General features: G+C 38.1%; 1 protein-coding gene across 1 annotated transcript in view; it reads left to right on the forward strand.

The window, feature by feature from the left end:
- LOC124716754 overlaps positions 1-19,558 on the forward strand; it is a 29,529-nt gene extending 9,971 nt beyond the window's left edge. The window contains exons 3-4 of the mRNA XM_047243297.1: positions 558-1,565; positions 19,364-19,558. Of these exons, the coding sequence (XP_047099253.1) occupies positions 558-1,565; positions 19,364-19,558 (1,203 nt within the window). The remainder of the gene's footprint in view (positions 1-557; positions 1,566-19,363) is intronic.
- Positions 19,559-20,300: the final 742 nt, after the last annotated feature.

Raw genomic sequence — 20,300 nt, forward strand, 5'->3', positions numbered from 1 at the left:
AAAGAAAAAATTAATTTAGTAATAGACGCTTTAGCAGGTCATGCTAAACGTTGGGGATTGAATTTGGATATCGACAATTTGAAGTTTACAGACTTCAAAGAAAAGTTCCTTGAGGAATTCTGGAGCACACAACAGAGAGATAGGTTGTGGAGAGAATTCGTTATCGCCAGAATGCCAGAACATGGGCGTGGGCTCATGAAAGAATACTGTGAAGGATGGTTCAAGCGTTTGGAGTATCTTAAAGATCGTAGATCAGAATCGGAGATAGTGTGGGAGTTGTGGAAAAAGCTACCTGACGATTCAAAGCGGTATGTAGGAGGCACTCATCGAACATTCGATGAATTTTTAGAAAAAATCGAGAATGAAGATAGGTGGCGTGAAACTAGAGAGTTTCGAGGTTTCAGAAATCAGAATGGAATAGTAAAAGGTGGTAGGAATGAACCGCAAATTAACATGATGAGAGGGAGAGGTCGAGGAGGTAACTCTCAGCGAGGGAGAGGACACTATCAGGGAAACGGGATGCATTATCAAAATCAGGAAAACTAAATACCGCGCAGGTCAAGGGCCTAACGCGCGCGGAAAGAAAGAAATGGCCCAAATATAGGGAAGATCGGAGTAGTCAGTACTATAGTAGGATAGTGCGTCGTTCGCCTGAAGAGCAGTTACATAAACGAAACTTTGCGAAGTATAATGCAGGGATACAAACAGAGGAGAGAGAGCAGAGAGGAATTATTAAGGGAAATGAAGTAGGAAAAGAATATCGGTCGGATGTGAAGGCTCACGTGAATGAAATAAGTACAATTCGAGGTCAGAGTGACGAATTGATGAAGGAAGAGTCAGAGAAGGCGTTGTTTGTCGGTAGGGATGGCAACTGTGCAGAGAGGCAGGGGCAAGGTAGGAGTGATGTGACTTATGGTAAAAGGTTCGTACGAATAGTCGACGAATCGCATCGAGAAGTAATTAAAGAGGGAAGGGTGGATAAGAAAAAGGGGCATAGTGCAGAGACGCATGCCGATTCAGAAATTACCTCGTATGCAGAATATGTACATCAGCTCAAAAGCCAGCCAGCACAATTAGAAAGATCTTCCACTCAAGTGATTAATTTGGACCCGAATATGACAGTGTTAGAGAGCCATACCGATTATGATGTGTACCTAGTGACAGCAAGAGTACATGACTGTGATGAAGATTCTTTTAGAGAAATTAGAGAAAGTGTATCTAACCAAGAGAAAGAGTGTTGTGATCCCTGTAGTACTGAAGCAAATGAGTTGAGTGAGACTGGAATTCCATTAGTAGGGGAAAATAATGAAAGTAAGAGTGGCGAATGCACTATCCAACAAAGGGAAAGTAGAGAAATGGATTATAATTTGCAAGAATTATTTGAATCCGAAGAAGGTCATATTTCTAAGGAGGAGGAATTATTGTCAGAATCATCAGAAAGCATCCAGGGAGAAAAAGAAGTAGAGGAAGTTTCCGATTCCGCAACCGAGAGTTCAGGCATGACAGATTCGAATGAGAACGAGATGACATTAAAGAGCCTATACGAAGGACTATTGGAAAAAGCGGTGAAAGAATTTAGGATGAAAAGGGGAAAGAAACCTCCAGATGGAATGGTCAGTATAAAAACCGGAAAAATAATATGGCAAGACTTGACGGTGGATAAGGATTTATTATGGGAAGATAAAGAAAGTATGAAAGAGGACAATAGGATGCAAACAATCATGTCCATTAATATATGTGGGTACGATTTATATGTATTGTTGGATACGGGTGCTCAAATAAGTGCTATTTCGCACGCATTTTTTGAGATGATCAAAGAGCAATGAGGAGTAGTCATGATGCCAGTAACAGGTGTTAAAGTGATAGGGGCGACAGGGAAATGTAGTAAACCTGTTAAACATCAAGTGATGATGGAATTTAAGATAAAAAACAAGCAATTTTCGAATGCATTTTTAGTAGTTCCAGAGCTCAGTGCCGAGATCATTTTAGGCATTGACTGGTTAATAAAACAGAAAGTAATTATAGATTGTGACAAAGGGATAATAGTTTGTAAAGTTGATAGTGCGGTATTAGAAATACCATTTGAATCATCTAGAGTAATGGAAGAGAACCAGCTGGGATGGGTAGAATTTAGAGATGATCATGATTCAGGAATAGGTCAAAAATTCGATTGGTTTCTCGTGAGGCAGATAGTTGAAGATGGAAATAAGGAGACACTCCTTCGAAATGTAGTGGATAAAACGGAAGGATTATCTGATGCCCAAAGGGAGGATCTATGGCAAATTCTGAAAGAAAATCAGGAGGTACTTTTGGACAGACCGGGACGAGTGATAAATTATGAGTACTGCATGGAGGTAGAGGAGCATGAACCTTTCTTTAAACCACCATATAATGTACCCGTGTCTAAGAAAGAAGCAGTTCAAAAAGAAATAGATAAAATGGTTTCATGTGGGGTCATTGAACGGAGTTCTAGCCCATATAATAACCCACTGGTGATAGTAGGTAAGAAGGATGGAAGTGTACGAATAGTGATAGATGCTCGTACTATGAATAAAGTAGTGAAGAGGGAGTTGGATCGTCCAGAGAACATAGATAATTTATTGCAGAAGTTTAATGGTGTAAAGTACATGACTAGTTTAGACCTAACTGCAGGATACTGGCAAATCCCATTAAGTGAGGCGTCTAGGAAGTACACGGCATTTTTATTCAATGGCAAATGCTACCATTTCACAGTGGTACCATTTGGCCTAAATACTTCCGTTTCAGTGTTCATTCGGGCTTTAGACAAAATTTTAGGGAGTGAACTTAGTTCGCTAATCACGGTTTATGTAGATGATCTGTTAATTGCTACAAGGACATGGGAAGAGCACATGAAGTTATGCGACAGGGTGTTCAAAGCTTTAATTAAAGGAGGAATGACCCTGAACCTGAAAAAATGCGAGTTTGTGAAGAAAGAAATAAAGTTTTTAGGTCACATAGTAACACCAGAGGGAATTGAAAAGGATCCCGATAAAATCAAAGCAATAAGAAATTGTCCGGCTCCCAAGAATAAAAAACAACTAAAGTCGTTTATAGGACTTTGTTCCTTTTATCGTAAGTATGTGGATGATCAGGTGTTCGAAAGCCCACATCTGAACAACCTACTTAAGAAGAACAGTGTGTATATATGGACTGAGGAATGTGAAACAGCATTCAACCAGCTAAAAGACAATTTGGCTAAAAACATAAAGTTATGGCACCCTGACCTGTGTGAACCATTCCACATGGCAACAGATAGTTCAGATTATGGATTGGGAGTATCCATATTTCAGGAGGTAATGATAGATGGGGAAAAAACTCATAGACAAATAGCATTTGCGAGTAGAACAGTGTCTAAGTACGAAAGAAACTATACGGTTTCAGAGAAGGAGGCTTTAGCTATAGTATGGGGTTTTAGAAAATTTCAACTTTTCTTATGGGGACATAAGACTGTGGTCCATACAGACCACAAAGCTTTAATATTTTTGAAGGACTGCAGATTGTTACATAACAGGTTGACCATATGGGCGCTGTTTTTACAACAATTTGATATAGAAATCAAGTATGTTAAAGGGAAAGAACATGCAGTACCGGATGCTTTGTCGAGATTACCGGAAGGATGTGAGACACTAGAAAGTGTAAAGAATAGGGAAGATGTTTTTGAGGTGAATTACTTCAAAAAAGCGGAAGGAAGAGAAAAAATTAGGGAAATATGTCGGAATATGCGAAGATATCAAAGTGATGATGATGCACTCAAGTCGGTAAAGGTCAAGTTTGACAATCCGGACGCAACTAACATAAGGGCTTCATATAAAATACATAAAGGTGTACTGTATCTTCAAAGATTAAATAATCCAGGGAAGTGGAGAGTATGTTGGCCGGAACAACACACTGAAGTGCTGATAGATTATGTTCACTTGGCATATGGCCATTGTGGTGCACGGAAGTGTACTGATAAGTTAGATGAATGCATTACCTTTAACAACATGGCACGAAGGGTAGCACAGAGGATAAGATCTTGTGATCTATGCCAAAAGGCGAAAGTAACAAATGCAACTAATCAAGGGCCCATGCAATCAATAAAACCTGATGAAGTATTAGAAATAGTAGCAGTAGATATCTTTGGACCATTATCGAAAACCATGGGAGGTTTTGTGTACATATTTGTAGCAGTTGAACTTTTCTCAAAGTATATAAAGCTATATCCCTTGAGAAAAGCTACTGCGAGAGCTGTGTATGATAAAATGGTGTGTGATTATTTTGTGAAAGTAGGGAAGCCAAAGAGAATACTATCAGATAATGGTGTTCAGTTTTGCTCAAAAATGTGGAAGGATGGGATAACTGAGAAACAGGTAGAAGTGGTACATATCTCAGCTTATCACCCATCAAGCAATCCGGCAGAAAGATACACTCCTGGAAATGGAAAAAAGAACACATTGACACCGGTGTGTCAGACCCACCATACTTGCTCCGGACACTGCGAGAGGGCTGTACAAGCAATGATCACACGCACGGCACAGCGGACACACCAGGAACCGCGGTGTTGGCCGTCGAATGGCGCTAGCTGCGCAGCATTTGTGCACCGCCGCCGTCAGTGTCAGCCAGTTTGCCGTGGCATACGGAGCTCCATCGCAGTCTTTAACACTGGTAGCATGCCGCGACAGCGTGGACGTGAACCGTATGTGCAGTTGACGGACTTTGAGCGAGGGCGTATAGTGGGCATGCGGGAGGCCGGGTGGACGTACCGCCGAATTGCTCAACACGTGGGGCGTGAGGTCTCCACAGTACATCGATGTTGTCGCCAGTGGTCGGCGGAAGGTGCACGTGCCCGTCGATCTGGGACCGGACCGCAGCGACGCACGGATGCACGCCAAGACCGTAGGATTCTACGCAGTGCCGTAGGGGACCGCACCGCCACTTCCCAGCAAATTAGGGACACTGTTGCTCCTGGGGTATCGGCGAGGACCATTCGCAACCGTCTCCATGAAGCTGGGCTACGGTCCCGCACACCGTTAGGCCGTCTTCCGCTCACGCCCCAACATCGTGCAGCCTGCCTCCAGTGGTGTCGCGACAGGCGTGAATGGAGGGACGAATGGAGACGTGTCGTCTTCAGCGATGAGAGTCGCTTCTGCCTTGGTGCCAGTGATGGTCGTATGCGTGTTTGGCGCCGTGCAGGTGAGCGCCACAATCAGGACTGCATACGACCGAGGCACACAGGGCCAACACCCGGCATCATGGTGTGGGGAGCGATCTCCTACACTGGCCGTACACCACTGGTGATCGTCGAGGGGACACTGAATAGTGCACGGTACATCCAAACCGTCATCGAACCCATCGTTCTACCATTCCTAGACCGGCAAGGGAACTTGCTGTTCCAACATGACAATGCACGTCCGCATGTATCCCGTGCCACCCAACGTGCTCTAGAAGGTGTAAGTCAACTACCCTGGCCAGCAAGATCTCCGGATCTGTCCCCCATTGAGCATGTTTGGGACTGGATGAAGCGTCGTCTCACGTGGTCTGCACGTCCAGCACGAACGCTGGTCCAACTGAGGCGCCAGGTGGAAATGGCATGGCAAGCCGTTCCACAGGACTACATCCAGTATCTCTACGATCGTCTCCATGGGAGAATAGCAGCCTGCATTGCTGCGAAAGTTGGATATACACTGTACTAGTGCCGACATTGTGCATGCTCTGTTGCCTGTGTCTATGTGCCTGTGGTTCTGTCAGTGTGATCATGTGATGTATCTGACCCCAGGAATGTGTCAATAAAGTTTCCCCTTCCTGGGACAATGAATTCACGGTGTTCTTATTTCAATTTCCAGGAGTGTATATGCGTGAGATAGGTCGGTTATTTAGGACGTACTGCCATAGTAACCACAAGAAGTGGGGCATGTATGTGAGTGAATTCGAAGAAATCATGAATTCATTAACAAACGAGAGCACTGGATTTACTCCAGAAGAAATCCTGAAAAAGACGAGAAGTAAAAGTCTAGTAGAAGACCTACTAGAATTTCCAGATAGAGTTGAATTAGATTATGATAGTAAAAAGAACTTAGTAAAAGACAAGATGAGAAAACAAGCAGATGCGAGAATTCGTCGTCATGACGAAAAAGTAAGGAATCCTAAATTCAAAATAGGTGATCTCGTTCTTGTAAAAACACATGAAAAGTCAAGTGAAATTAAAACGAGATCAGCAAATTTAAATATATATATAATGGACCATTTAAAATAGTGTCCATACCCAATGTGAATGCTTATTATTTAGAGTACCCATTAACATGCAAACGCCTGGGAGTAAGAAACATAGTGGATCTCGAAGGGTATGAACCACAGATTCTACCAGATCGAAAATAAATATATAAATAAATATTAAAGTAAACCAATATGTAAATAGTTTTGTTTCTTTTATTCTATGTGAAAGGTAAATGTTCACAAAAATATGTTGCAGTATTCTAATGACACTTCTAGTTTCAACAGTTTCCATTCACAAGCGACTTTACATAGATCGACAGAGCAGTTACAGCAGACATACAATGATTTATTATTACTATTTAAAGGAAGAAACACGTAAATATTAAGCACAGGAAAGGTAGTAGGGGCTGTTGATTCTTGTCGCCCGATATGTGAAGTATAAGTTCCAGACTGTGTACAAGAAGTACCCGATTTGATAGAGTTTGTAACGGAACTGAAATGATGGTGGGCTGACAGTAATTTGGAGCCCGCGCGTCGGAAACGGGCGCGCTGGTGTGAGACTGCCAGGGAGTGCACCCTGATGCCATCTATTGGCGAAACTGGGAATTAGCACTGCCTCTTTTTCTTGGTAATTATAAGCTATTACTGTATGATTTAATGTTATAAAGCGCTAGTAGTAAATTATTATGACTGGTATGAACTCCAGGGTAATAAATATAAATATTCTTAAATACTAAATGATTTCGGTGAAAAGGTGGTAGGGGAACGCCCCACTCTTGGTGATACGAGCGTAGCTAGAGGTAGCTGGAGACACAGGGACTGAACAAGAAAAGGGCCTGGGGAGTGTTGACGTGATGGGACGTGCGTAACTGTGCAACAGCGAAGAGGCGAACATCGTCGCCGTTTGTGGAGTAGAACGCGACGAATGGTTGTCGAAGCCGTCTCTATGCCACTGGTGCTGATTGTAAGAGTTCCTGCGCCCAGATTTTATGGCGGACGTGCAGTAGCTTATACGCCAGCTACAGCTCGTAGTTCCAACCACCATTGAGGGCATGAGGCGTGAAGAGCTGCGTTAGCCACATGCATCTCACCACCAGCACCGACACGTCTACCCAAGGCAAGACTGCTTGCAATTGTTAAGTCGAACTTCGTATACATGTAAAAGGAGAATACCAGTTTTCTTTTGTGCAAGTGCAGAAGGCAGAATATAGTAATGAGTAAAATTACGACGCATGTTGTTCATTGTAAAGTGTAGTAACCTGAAACATAGTGTAGTGAAATCAGACTGAGGCCACCATCGCCTCTTTCATTTACAATTCTTTTGGGTGTAGAATACTTTAGCGTATAAGAATGTTGAAAAGAGCAATGGTCACACCAGAATGAGTCGCCTATTTATAGTTACTTAAATTTTTCTGAGTAACCTTTCAAGTAAAGTCACTTAACTAATTCTATATCAATTGTCCAAAGAGTAATATCCCAAAATCATTAAATAAGTTGAAGGGTAGAAGTTTGTTAACCTAAGTTGCTTAAATTGTCTTGGTGGTAATTACCAAGCCAACTCTCAGAAATTGAGAGAGTATTTGCTTTGTAGAATCACCTAGAATGATCAGAAATAGTAATATTCAGAATTAAGTTTAAATTCAACTCAAGCCGTTTCACTTTGAAACGAGCCAAAAAACTGATTTATTCTTTTGCTCCTTCAGAGCTGGCGACCGTAGTTATAAGTATTTTCAGGAGGATTCGACAGTAAGTCTGCTGCTCTCGTCGTGCTGATAGGATTACCCACTGCTGCTAGCAGTGGTGATTGGATACATAAGCTCACTACCAAGTTAAGTGGGTCAGGTAGGCAGTGTTACCGTGTGAACTGTAGGGCACTGTAGGCCGTGGATCGAACCCGTTCAATCATCACAGCTCTTTGGGAAATAGTCCGGTTAGGAGTGTGCTAATCATTAGGTAAATACTGGCGAGTAACGCTCAAAAATGTATACGCAAGTGAATTTAGCAAGGTCCATGTAGCACCTAGTTAATGTGGTGCAATGGCGAGGGTAGGAGTGGAGTAAAAGTGAGCTGAGCTTGTGGCAGCTGTGCTGTTTTCAAAGATTAATAACGTGAATTCACTACTACCTCTTACCATTAGGGCTGAGCTATTTACAGTTAAAATACGTAGCAGTAAGCGCAAAGGCGTGACAGCTACAAGTCCGTATTGGCTTTATACATACGGAAGTAGGAAGCGGGTCATTCTGTCAGTGGAGGGGGTTAAAACAACCGAGTCAGTTGAGAACATACGCCATTTACTGATGGAAAGATTCGGCGGTTCGGTCGCAAGTTGTCAACAGAAGGACGCCAAGTTCAGTTCGATTCAAATGCAACATTTTTACACCTTGTATTCGATGAAACTTAGCTCTAGGACAGATGGTGAATTGTAATTAGGCACATAAATAGAAGCAACTGTGAAATGCTGTCTGCTTTGTGAAATAGTTGGTCTTCACAGTCTCTCCAACGAACTGTGACAACATAGACATCATGGAGTTTAATTTGACTGTAAACTGTGAATGGTGTTACTGGCTAGCTTGCTGTTGTATTTATGTCTCAGAATGATTCAGTCATTACAGCAGCAATGGGTGTTTACAGAAAATACTGTTGCTAAATTATTGAACGCTTTTGCAGTTCTTGGGCATATATAAATCATTTGTCTGTGATGTGACGATTATTAATTATATTGAGGGTATATATAAAGAAACAGATGCCAACATTTACAGTAAGTATCCATTCTGTTTTTTTATAATATTATGGTGGAAATGTAGGTTTGGCACATACTAAGCTGGAGACTGCTGTTATTGTATTTCACCATAAATGGTGGAGACATTGTTTCATACATAATTTTGGGTTGTGCAAATATCTCGATAACCTGTGTGTAATGTGGGAGGAGAAGTGGAAGTAACCAGAAGCCTGGCACCATGATTGTGTTCTTCTTTCTTTTGTGTCATGTCACTTTACAACTGTCAGAATAAAAATACTGGCACTGAAATGTGAAAGAATTAGCAGAGTTGCAGATGGTGTTGCTTCAAAAGTACCATGACAAGAACCAGAGAAGGTAGAAAGAACTGCATGGGTTAAAACAGGATCAGAAAGCTAAAAATCAGGATTAGAAAATAAAAATTAATACAAATTATTTATGAATAAAAATATATTAATCCATATACATTCGTTTATTGTCCACTGTCATACACAAGTTTCCAATTGATAGAAAGAAATCACCAGGGGTAAAATATTTGAGTGTGTGTAGTAGCTGGTTCATGGGAAGAATACAATCATTTCTGAAAGAAAAAAAGAATAACATGAGACAATTCAAGAGAAATTTAAAATCATGTTTTGCAGCCACTCCTTCCACTGTTATGATTATGCAGATCCAATAACTAAAGATTCCTGTTAACTGAACGAAAAGAACCTATGTTATCACACAGAGAAAATCACTTTATATGTATGTAGTTATGTGGATAATACTAATAACTAAACATACAACAGCTAGCTGCTATAGATTTTTTTTAAGAAAAAGTACTTCCCCTTTTAATTTTACTATGTTAAACTTAGTTTGAGTACACACAAATGATTTACATGTCTATGGGAATAATACTAGGCAGTGGATTAGTTTTTTGCTCTGAAGCATTCATTAAAAGATGGGAAGTAACTGTCGCTATTGAATATAAGAGTTAAAAATATGTACTTCTACACATTTGGCTTAGTGACCTAAGAACGTTAGTGTGCTAGCAAACTTTGCGTTAATTTAAACAATCATAATAATCTATCAATTTCAGAACAATTGTAATTGAGACAAGGACAATAGAAGATATTTCAGTTTAAGTAACCTAGCTACAGTTTGACATAAACGAGAACACTGACAATAACTTGATATTCACAGAAATTTACAAACATAGCATTCCAAGCACTTCTTCCACATGCTACAACTATGCAGGTAACTAGATTCCTGTTCTGTCCTTATAGCATACAAATACAGCTATTATTTTATGATAAATATGGGTGGGCTTATGTGGATAATACTAATAACAGAGAAACAACAAATACATTCTATAGCTTGGGAAGCATCATTTAAAATAAACTTACTTTCCTCTTAAACTTGCAGTGTTAAACTTAGCCCGAGTAATTACAAATAGTTCACTGGCTTCAGTGAATAATGGTAGGTGGGAGACAAACTTCATACTCTGAAGCATTAATGGGCCTATAATCCTAATGTTTTCAATAAAAGGTGGAGAGTTTTTTGACACTGCTGTGGTGTTAACAAAAGAGGCATTCCTAACAGAAAACATAATGGAGCAATATTTTCTGCTATTGATTTGACTGGGACAATACTGTTTTGTCAAAAGGTTTAGAACACGAAAAATCGATGTTTCGCTCGTACAGAAAAAGCTGTTAATGCAAATTGTACACATAATTGGCAAGGTTTTTCGATTTGGTTAAGTATATTATGCCGCTGTCTCCTAAATAACACAAAATAGTGCATTTCGCTTCTGCAGCAATTTTAAAAAATGCCACATAAACTAGACTATTCTGTCACGATTCGTCATTTTAATATGCGTAACTTACATGAAGAACATGATGGATCAGGCATGAAGTATTGAAAAAGCTGCACTTTACAACAAATAAAGAGTATTATTTCAGAAAACAGTGAAATTGTCTCACATGTCCGTCGTATGCACCAGTTTCCCACGCACAACACTGAAAAGACGAAGTACAGCTCCCTTTGACAGACGAAATCTGCATATAAATACGGAATCGTCGAATTCTTCTAAATAATCGGCGTGACGTCTAGTTTCCTCGCCTTCCTCATTTTCGTGTTCAATACCGGCAATATCTCCTCATTGTTGTCAGAATCTATCATCATCTCAGCCATCGTAAAAAGTTACTTCACGGTTCAGCTCACTAACCAGCCAGAAATTTCTGGTTAACTTATTCCAGGTTAATTCTCTAGTTAAGCATTATTCGGGATTCATGCAGCGCGTTTCCAGCGCTATTCCGAGAATAGGGTTTAATCGGCTGCTAACCAGTGATTGTAAAACTGGCCCAGAGTTGAAGTTTTTCCTCAAGAATTATGAAATTTTGAAGTACTGAAAACTTTTTGAAAGATTATGACGATTTTCGAGATTTTAAAAGAATAAAACAATTGGTTAACAACTTTGATATTACACTGAAAATTATCTATCAATATAATGACTAGGCAAATGAAAGTGTTTAACTACACAAAAACATCAACAAAATTAAGTTCCACTTTTAATGAAAACATACCAAACGATACACTTTCATATGTCATTATGAATGGTATAGGTATGTAACTTACGATTCACAACACAGAGTATTACCTGAAAATTTTTATCTATATTTAATTTATTATACTCGGTTTTCGGAGGTGAACTCAAAGATACGTTTTTAGGTAACCGTTTTAACTTTTAAAAATTTAAATTTTTTGTATATAAATAAATGGAAAAAACTCAGAGCTACATTTCAAACACAAAAGTTTTAATTTTTTAAAAATCTATATTCTTTCTATAAATGAAACGCAATGAAATGCATTCATACCCAGATTTATTGCACAGGTTACAATGTTTACGAAATTACTGAAAAGGGAAAGTTTATAAGAATAATTCTGAGCTTAATAAACGACAGTTAATTGGCCTTATTGAAAACAATCACAATAACATCGATGAAGTGAAAAATATTATTGTGAAAGAATTACCCTAGATTTATACACAAAGATTGATCGATCTTACCGAAAAAACGGTGGGCAAATCAATCGAAAATACTTAAGAGACTATTAACAATAAAGATAACAGATTGAAATATAACATTACACCAAACCTTCTAGTGGATAAATGTCAAGAAATTATAAAAAACCTAGCATAAAATGTTTCAGGCCATAAACCCTGAATAATTTTACAGTAATAAATGTCAAAAACATTTACTGTCTTCTTTCAGTTATTATATAAAATCAAACACAGTTACCATCTTCTTTCATTTTTTTATTTTTTTACAGTAATATTGGCCAACTAGGATCATGTTAACAACCTCATTTCCTCTTCTTACTTTGTTGTTGTTTCCTGTTTCTCCATTATTCCCTCATTTTCTCATCATGAAGTCTCTTCCTTTCTTCTGTCTATGTTGTCCCCGATTTTTGATTTCTTCTGCTTTTAAAGCCTTCCAAATTTATTATTTTACTTTTAAAACAGTTTCTTTCATCTATTTCTGATTCTCTGATGTTGTTTCTTTCTAGATCTTTCCTTACTTCAGTAATTCATGCTATTGTTGATATATTCTCCCACAAATATAGGAGTATTTGTTTTGTTAGCATGTTTCCATCCATTCAGTAGAGATGTACAAAAAAAGTTAATCTTCGGTTGGCTATTATGTCAGATATTTTCTCCATATTTTTCTAGATCTCCTCATTACTTCTAATTTTCCAAAACATCTGTAGTTTTTATTGCACCTATTATTTTTCTAATAATCCTTTTTTCCAATATTTTAGTGAATTCATCTCATAGTTCATCATTAGACATTCAGGTCCATATAAACATTCTGGTCATACCACTGTGGCGTAGTGCTTTAGTTTTGTTTCTCTAGACATACATTTCTTGTTGTAAATATCTTTAGTCCAACCATATGCTCTTTCCACTTCATTAATTCTTACATCTAGTGCAGTTTTTTCTAGTCCATACTGTTGCATAGTTTCTCCAAGACATTTGAATTTATTTATTCGCTCTATTTTACCTATTTCTGTTTCCATGAATTTTGGCGCATTTTTTATATTTGTCATGAATTTTGTTTTTACAGCGGAAAGATTAAGACCAGTTCTGTTTGCTATTTTTTCCAGAAGGTTTATTTGAATAATTTGTTCTGTGAGGTTTCCTGAAAGTATTACAAATTCATCCGCAAAGGCCAAGCAGTTAACCTTAACTCAATTCCATTTGTTTCCTTCCCAGAGGTATTGGTTAAATTTTGTGATCTTTAGCTCCAAATTCCAGATCCTTACAATTTTTGTAGAACACGATTTACCAATTTTTATTTCAAATGGCTGAGATACTTCTCCCATAAATTTGACTTAAGATATTGTACCTGTTAGTGTTTCACGAATTATATTTGCTAATTTTGATTTAACACATAATTTTGTAATGACCTTATCTATTGTTTCTCTGTCTATACAATGAAATGCTTTCCTGAAATCAGTAAATGACATTATTATTGGTTTGCTGGTTAATATTTCATGGCGAATTACTGACCTTAAGTTAAAAATTTGTTCTGCACAGCATCTTTCCTTTGGAATTTTCGATATTTTGTATGCCACTGGCATAAATGACACTCCTCTGTAATTATTGACATTTTGTTTGTCTCCATTTTTATGTAGTAGGTGGATTAATGCTATTTTCCATCCAACTGGACTCCTTTCAGTTTTCCAAATGTTCTCAAAGAGCAGCTGTAGATCCTTTATGAGTTTTTGTCTGACCACTTCAATAGTTCTGCTGTAATTGAGTCTTCACCACTTGCTTTATTGTTTTTGAGTGTTTTCATGGCTCCATGAATTTCTAACTCTGTTGGTGTGAAATCTTCTTCTAGATTTTGATGTGTCACTGTTGGAACTGGACAGTTTAACAGCTTTTCAAAAAAATTAGTAAAGCTTCACAATTTCCTTTGTTATTTAATCCCATTTTGCCATTTTCATCTTTGAAACAAATACTTGGTGCCTGATGTTCTTCAAGTGTGTGCTTAAAAGTTTGGTAAAATTTTCTAGTATTCTTTTTGGTGAAATTTACTTTTACTTCGATAGGCTGGGAATTTTCGAAGTTTCTTTTGATTTTCCAGATTATTTTTGATGTTTCTTTTCTTTGTTGTCTAAATTGTTAAAGGTCTTCCTCTTTTTTTGAACATATCTATTTTCTCCAATTTTGAGCCTCTTACTGATTCTTCACACCCTCATTCCACCATGTCTTCTTTTTATGCTTTTCCAAACCTTACGTTTTTCTGCAGCTTCAGATATTTTCATTTGGAGTTCATGCCAATCACCTTCTTTACTTGTCTCAATTTCTTCTCTAAATTTTTCTATATTTTGTTTTATTTATTATATAATATATTTTAATGGTAATTATAGACAATCTGTAATGCATCCTGGTAAAGATTCTGCAAAAACTTTGTTCATATGTTAAAACAAGAATCTAGAGAAACTAAAAATTATATGAACAAAATGTACCAATAATAATGACTAAACAACGTTAAAACAAGAATCTAGAAAAATTAAAAATTGTTGTTGTTGTTGTTGTTGTGGTCGTCAGTCCTGAGACTGGTTTGCTGCAGCTCTCCATGCTACTCTATCCTGTGCAAGCTTCTTCATCTTCCAGTACCTACTGCAACCTACATCCTTCTGAATCTGCTTAGTGTATTCATTTCTTGGTCTCCCCCTATGATTTTTACCCTCCACGCTGCCCTCCAATACTAAATTGGTGATCCCTTGATGCCTCAGAACATGTCCTACCAACCGATCCCTTCTTCTGGTCAAGTTGTGCCACAAACTTCTCTTCTCCCCAATCCTATTCAATACTTCCTCATTAGTTATGTGATCTACCCATCTAATCTTCAGCATTCTTCTGTAGCACCACATTTCAAAAGCTTCTATTCTCTTCTTGTCCAAACTATTTACCGTCCATGTTTCACTTCCATACATGGCTACACTCCATACAAATACTTTCAGAAATAACTTCCTGACACTTAAATCTATACTCGATGTTAACAAATTTCTCTTCTTCAGAAACGCTTTCCTTGCCATTGCCAGTCTACATTTTATATCCTCTCTACTTCGACCATCATCAGTTATTTTGCTCCCCAAATAGCAAAACTCCTTTACTACTTTAAGTGTCTCATTTCCTAATCTAATACCCTCAGCATCACCCGACTTAACTCGACTACATTCCATTATCCTCGTTTTGCTTTTGTTGATGTTCATCTTATATCCTCCATTCAAGATACCATCCATTCCGTTCAACTGCTCTTCCAAGTCCTTTGCTGTCTCTGACAGAATTACAATGTCATCGGCGAACCTCAAAGTTTTTATTTCTTCTCCATGGATTTTAATACCTACTCCGAATTTTTCTTTTGTTTCCTTTACTGTTTGCTCAATATAGAGATTGAATAACGTCGGGGAGAGGCTACAACCCTGTCTTACTCCCTTCCCAACCACTGCTCCCTTTCATGTCCCTCAACTCTTATAACTGCCATATGGTTTCTGTACAAGTTGTAAATAGCCTTTCGCTCCCTGTATTTTACCCCTGCCACCTTTAGAATTTGAAAGAGAGTATTCCAGTCAACATTGTCAAAAGCTTTCTCTAAGTCTACAAATGCTAGAAACGTAGGTTTGCCTTTCCTTAATCTTTCTTCTAAGATAAGTTGTAAGGTCAGTATTGCCTCACGTGTTCCAGTATTTCTACGGAATCCAAACTGATCTTCCCCGAGGTCGGCTTCTACTAGTTTTTCCATTCGTCTGTAAAGAATTCGTGTTAGTACTTTGCAGCTGTGGCTTATTAAACTGATTGTTCGGTAATTTTCACATCTGTCAACACCTGCTTTCTTTGGGATTGGAATTATTATATTCTTCTTGAAGTCTGAGGGTATTTCGCCTGTTTCATACATCTTGCTCACCAGATGGTAGAGTTTTGTCAGGACTGGCTCTCCCAAGGCCGTCAGTAGTTCTAATGGAATGTTGTCTACTCCGGGGGCCTTGTTTCGACTCAGGTCCTTCAGTGCTCTGTCAAACTCTTCACGCAGTATCGTATCTCCCATTTCATCTTCATCTACATCCTCTTCCATTTCCATAATATTGTCCTCAAGTGCATCGCCCTTGTACAGACCCTCTATATACTCCTTCCACCTTTCTGCTTTCCCTTCTTTGCTTAGAACTGGGTTTCCATCTGAGCTCCTGATGTTCATACATGTGGTTCTCTTATCTCCAAAGGTCTCTTTAATTTTCCTGTAGGCAGTATCTATCTTACCCCTAGTGAGATAAGCCTCTACATCCTTACATTTGTCCTCTAGCCATCCCTGCTTAGCCATTTTGCACTTCCTGTCGATCTCATTTTTGAGACGTTTGTATTCCTTTTTGCCTGCTTCATTTACTGCATTTTTATATTTTCTCTTTTCATCAATTAAATTCAATATTTCTTCTGTTACCCAAGGATTTCTACTATCCCTCTTCTTTTTAGCTACTTGATCGTCTGCTGCCTTCACTACTTCATCCCTCAGAGCTACCCATTCTTCTTCTACTGTATTTCTTTCCCCCATTCCTATCAATTGTTCCCTTATGCTCTCCCTGAAACTCTGTACAACCTCTGGTTCTTTCACTTTATCCAGGTCCCATCTCCTTAAATTCCCACCTTTTTGCAGTTTCTTCAGTTTTAATCTACAAGTCATAACCAATAGATTGTGGTCAGAGTCCACATCTGCCCCTGGAAACGTCTTACAATTTAAAACCTGGTTCCTAAATCTCTGTCTTACCATTATATAATCTATCTGATACCTTTTAGTATCTCCAGGGTTCTTCCATGTATACAACCTTCTATCATGATTCTTAAACCAAGTGTTAGCTATGATTAAGTTGTGCTCTGTGCAAAATTCTATCAGGCGGCTTCCTCTTTCATTTCTTAGCCCCAATCCATATTCACCTACTACATTTCCTTCTCTCCCTTTTCCTACACTCGAATTCCAGTCACCCATGACAATTAAATTTTCGTCTCCCTTCACAATCTGAATAATTTCTTTTATTTCATCATACATTTCTTCAATTTCTTCGTCATCTGCAGAGCTAGTTGGCATATAAACTTGTACTACTGTAGTAGGTGTGGGCTTCGTATCTATCTTGGCCACAATAATGCGTTCACTATGCTGTTTGTAGTAGCTTACCCGCATTCCTATTTTCCTATTCATTATTAAACCTACTCCTGCATTATCCCTATTGGACTTTGTGTTTATAACCCTGTAGTCACCTGACCAGAAGTCTTGTTCCTCCTGCCACCGAACTTCACTAATTCCCACTATATCTAACTTTAACCTATCCATTTCCCTTTTTAAATTTTCTAACCTACCTGCCCGATTAAGGGATCTGACATTCCACGCTCCGATCCGTAGAACGCCAGTTTTCTTTCTCCTGATAACGACATCCTCTTGAGTAGTCCCCGCCCGGAGATCCGAATGGGGGACTATTTTACCTCTGGAATATTTTACCCAAGAGGACGCCATCATCATTTAATCATACAGTAAAGCTGCATGCCCTCGGGAAAAATTACGGCTGTAGTTTCCTTTTGCTTTCAGCCGTTCGCAGTACCAGCACAGCAAAGCCGTTTTGGTTATTGTTACAAGGCCAGATCAGTCAATCATCCAGACTGTTGCCCTTGCAACTACTGAAAAGGCTGCTGCCCCTCTTCAGGAACCACACGTTTGTCTGGCCTCTCATCAGATACCCCTCCATTGTGGTTGTACCTACGGTGCGGCTATCGGTATCGCTGAGGCACACAAGCCTCCCCACCAACGGCAAGGTCCATGGTTCATGGGGGGAAATCAAAAATTATATGACCAAATTGTACCAATAATAATGACTAAAGAGGAGAAAATAAATTTTTGATATTGAGAGGTGTGGTTTCTTTATGACAAAAAATTTACTATTGGAGAAAAAAAGTTCACTGTCATTTAAGTGGAAAATACAGAGGAAGTAGGTATGATGGCTATAATTTTAGTTTCAAAAATCATACATTTATTCCAGTTTATATTCATAATGTAACAAATTATTACATTATTTCTTTATCAAAAAATTGGCTATAGATAGTAAAAATATTAATGCTATTCCAAATAATGAACAAAAATATATTTCTTCTTTTAAAGTAGTTGAATGTGGATAAACTTTAAGATTTTTGGATACTAACATTGCAATAGGTAGCAAGTCAATTATAGATCTAGAAACTTCCTGGCAGATTTAGAAATAGCTGCTCATCAAATTTTCAGTGACATTAACAAGTGTTTTAAAGCTAATACCCTGTCATTAAACTTTGAGAAGACCAACAATATGTAGTTCAGAACCTGTAAGAGACTTCCTTCCAGCATGTGTATAACATATGAAGATCAAAGTCGTTGACAGTGTTAAATTTCTGGGACTACAACTTAATATTAAATTCATTTGGTAAAGGCATACCACAGAATTGCTTAAGCATCCAAAAGAGTATGGTTTTTTTTGTGAGAAAATATGTCAGATATATGAGATATAAATATAAATAAATTTGTATTCTTTGCATACTTTCATTCTATTATGTCATATGGGATCATATTCTTGGGCAACTCATCAAATCGAGCAAATGTTTTTAGGGTGCAAAAGAATCATTTGTGGCGTAAATTCAAAAACATCATGTAGAAACCTGTTTAGGAACTTTGTATTCTAAGCACTGATTCTCAGTATACTTATTCCTTAATGAAATTACCCGTGAGCAATACATCTCTGTTTCCAACCAATAGTTTAATACATAGTATCAACACTAGCAATAAGAACAATCTACGCAAGGGCGTAAAATCACTTACCTTGGCCCAAAAATGGGTCAAATATTCAGGAACACACATTATCAATAAATTGCTAATAGCTTGGTTTCGGATAAAGCACAGTTTAAACAGAGTTTGAAAGACTTCCTGATAGGCAATTCCTTCTACTCCGTAGATGAATATCTTAACAGAGACTATTAAGACAGCTTAAGTAAAAACATCTGTTTGATTTTAGTTTGGACAGCACGTGGTCACAACAGTCAAGATAGAGTATTTTGTGTATGATAAATGTATTAATAGTGCATAACATTCTTTCATTCTGACAGCATGTTAATTCTGAAAATATTAGTTGTTCCAGTTTACTGCATTGTATTCACCTATTTCGACAATCTCCTGACAAATGATGAAGGTAGTAAGTATTGCATTCAAATTTTTTATGTTTTTATGTTATATCTTCTGACATGTTCCACACCCACGAGAATAATCTCATTTTTTGGGTCTATGGAGTGACAACTTAATCGACCCTAATCTCTAATGTTTATGGTCTCAAGGATTGAAAAACTATTTTCTATTCTTAAAGAGGAACAATTTAAAAATATCAAAGTATGTCGAATATGAAAAGTTACATCTAATAATTAAAAAGTTGTTTATCTTTACAAATATAAGCATTATGAACGAAATTCTAAAGAAACAAAATTATCTAATAAGGAATATTTTTATTAGAGGCTTCATAAATCCAACATTTCAGCCAAACTTTAGAATCGTGCAGAAATAGTTTGAGAAAAATTTATTATCAATAAATTAGATGAATGTACAAGATTAAATAATACATTTAACATTTTAATATTGCCAGATATTTACGTAAATTTTAGAGATACTTGTACTAAATTTTATATACTCACTCCAAGTTGGGATTTTACTATTCCAAATGTACCTTGGGGTTCTATGTTAACAATGATGAAAATTGAATTTTGCAACATAGGAATCACACAGCCAACCGCCTAAAAAACAGTTGGCTGTGGAAATACATATGTTTGTTGTGAAACAGGCGTCTTTAAAACTGTGAAAATTGAATTAGTTTTACTAAACGATTAGGACACGACCTTATTTATTAAATCTCATTCTGGAAACATCCCCAAGGCTGTTGCTAAAACATGTCCCCACAATATCCTTTCTTTCAGGAGTGCTAGTTCTGCAAGGTTCACAGGAGAGCTTTTGTAAAGTTTGGAAGGTAAGAGATGAGGTACTGGCAGAAGTAAAGCTGTGAGGACAGGGCGTGAGTCGTGCTTGGGTGGCTCAGTTAGTAGAGCACTTGCCCCAAAAGGCAAAGGTCCCGAGTTCGAGTCTCGGTCCGGCACACAGTTTTAATCTGCCAGGAAGTTTCATATCAGCGCGCACTCCGCTGCAGAGTGAGAATCTCATTCTGGAAACATCCCCCAGGCTGTGGCTAAGCCATGTCTCCGCAATATCCTTTCTTTCAGGAGTGCTAGTTCTGCAGGGTTCACAGTAGAGCTTCT

This window comes from Schistocerca piceifrons, chromosome 9 (assembly GCF_021461385.2).
Source record: "Schistocerca piceifrons isolate TAMUIC-IGC-003096 chromosome 9, iqSchPice1.1, whole genome shotgun sequence".
Taxonomy (NCBI): domain Eukaryota; kingdom Metazoa; phylum Arthropoda; class Insecta; order Orthoptera; family Acrididae; genus Schistocerca; species Schistocerca piceifrons.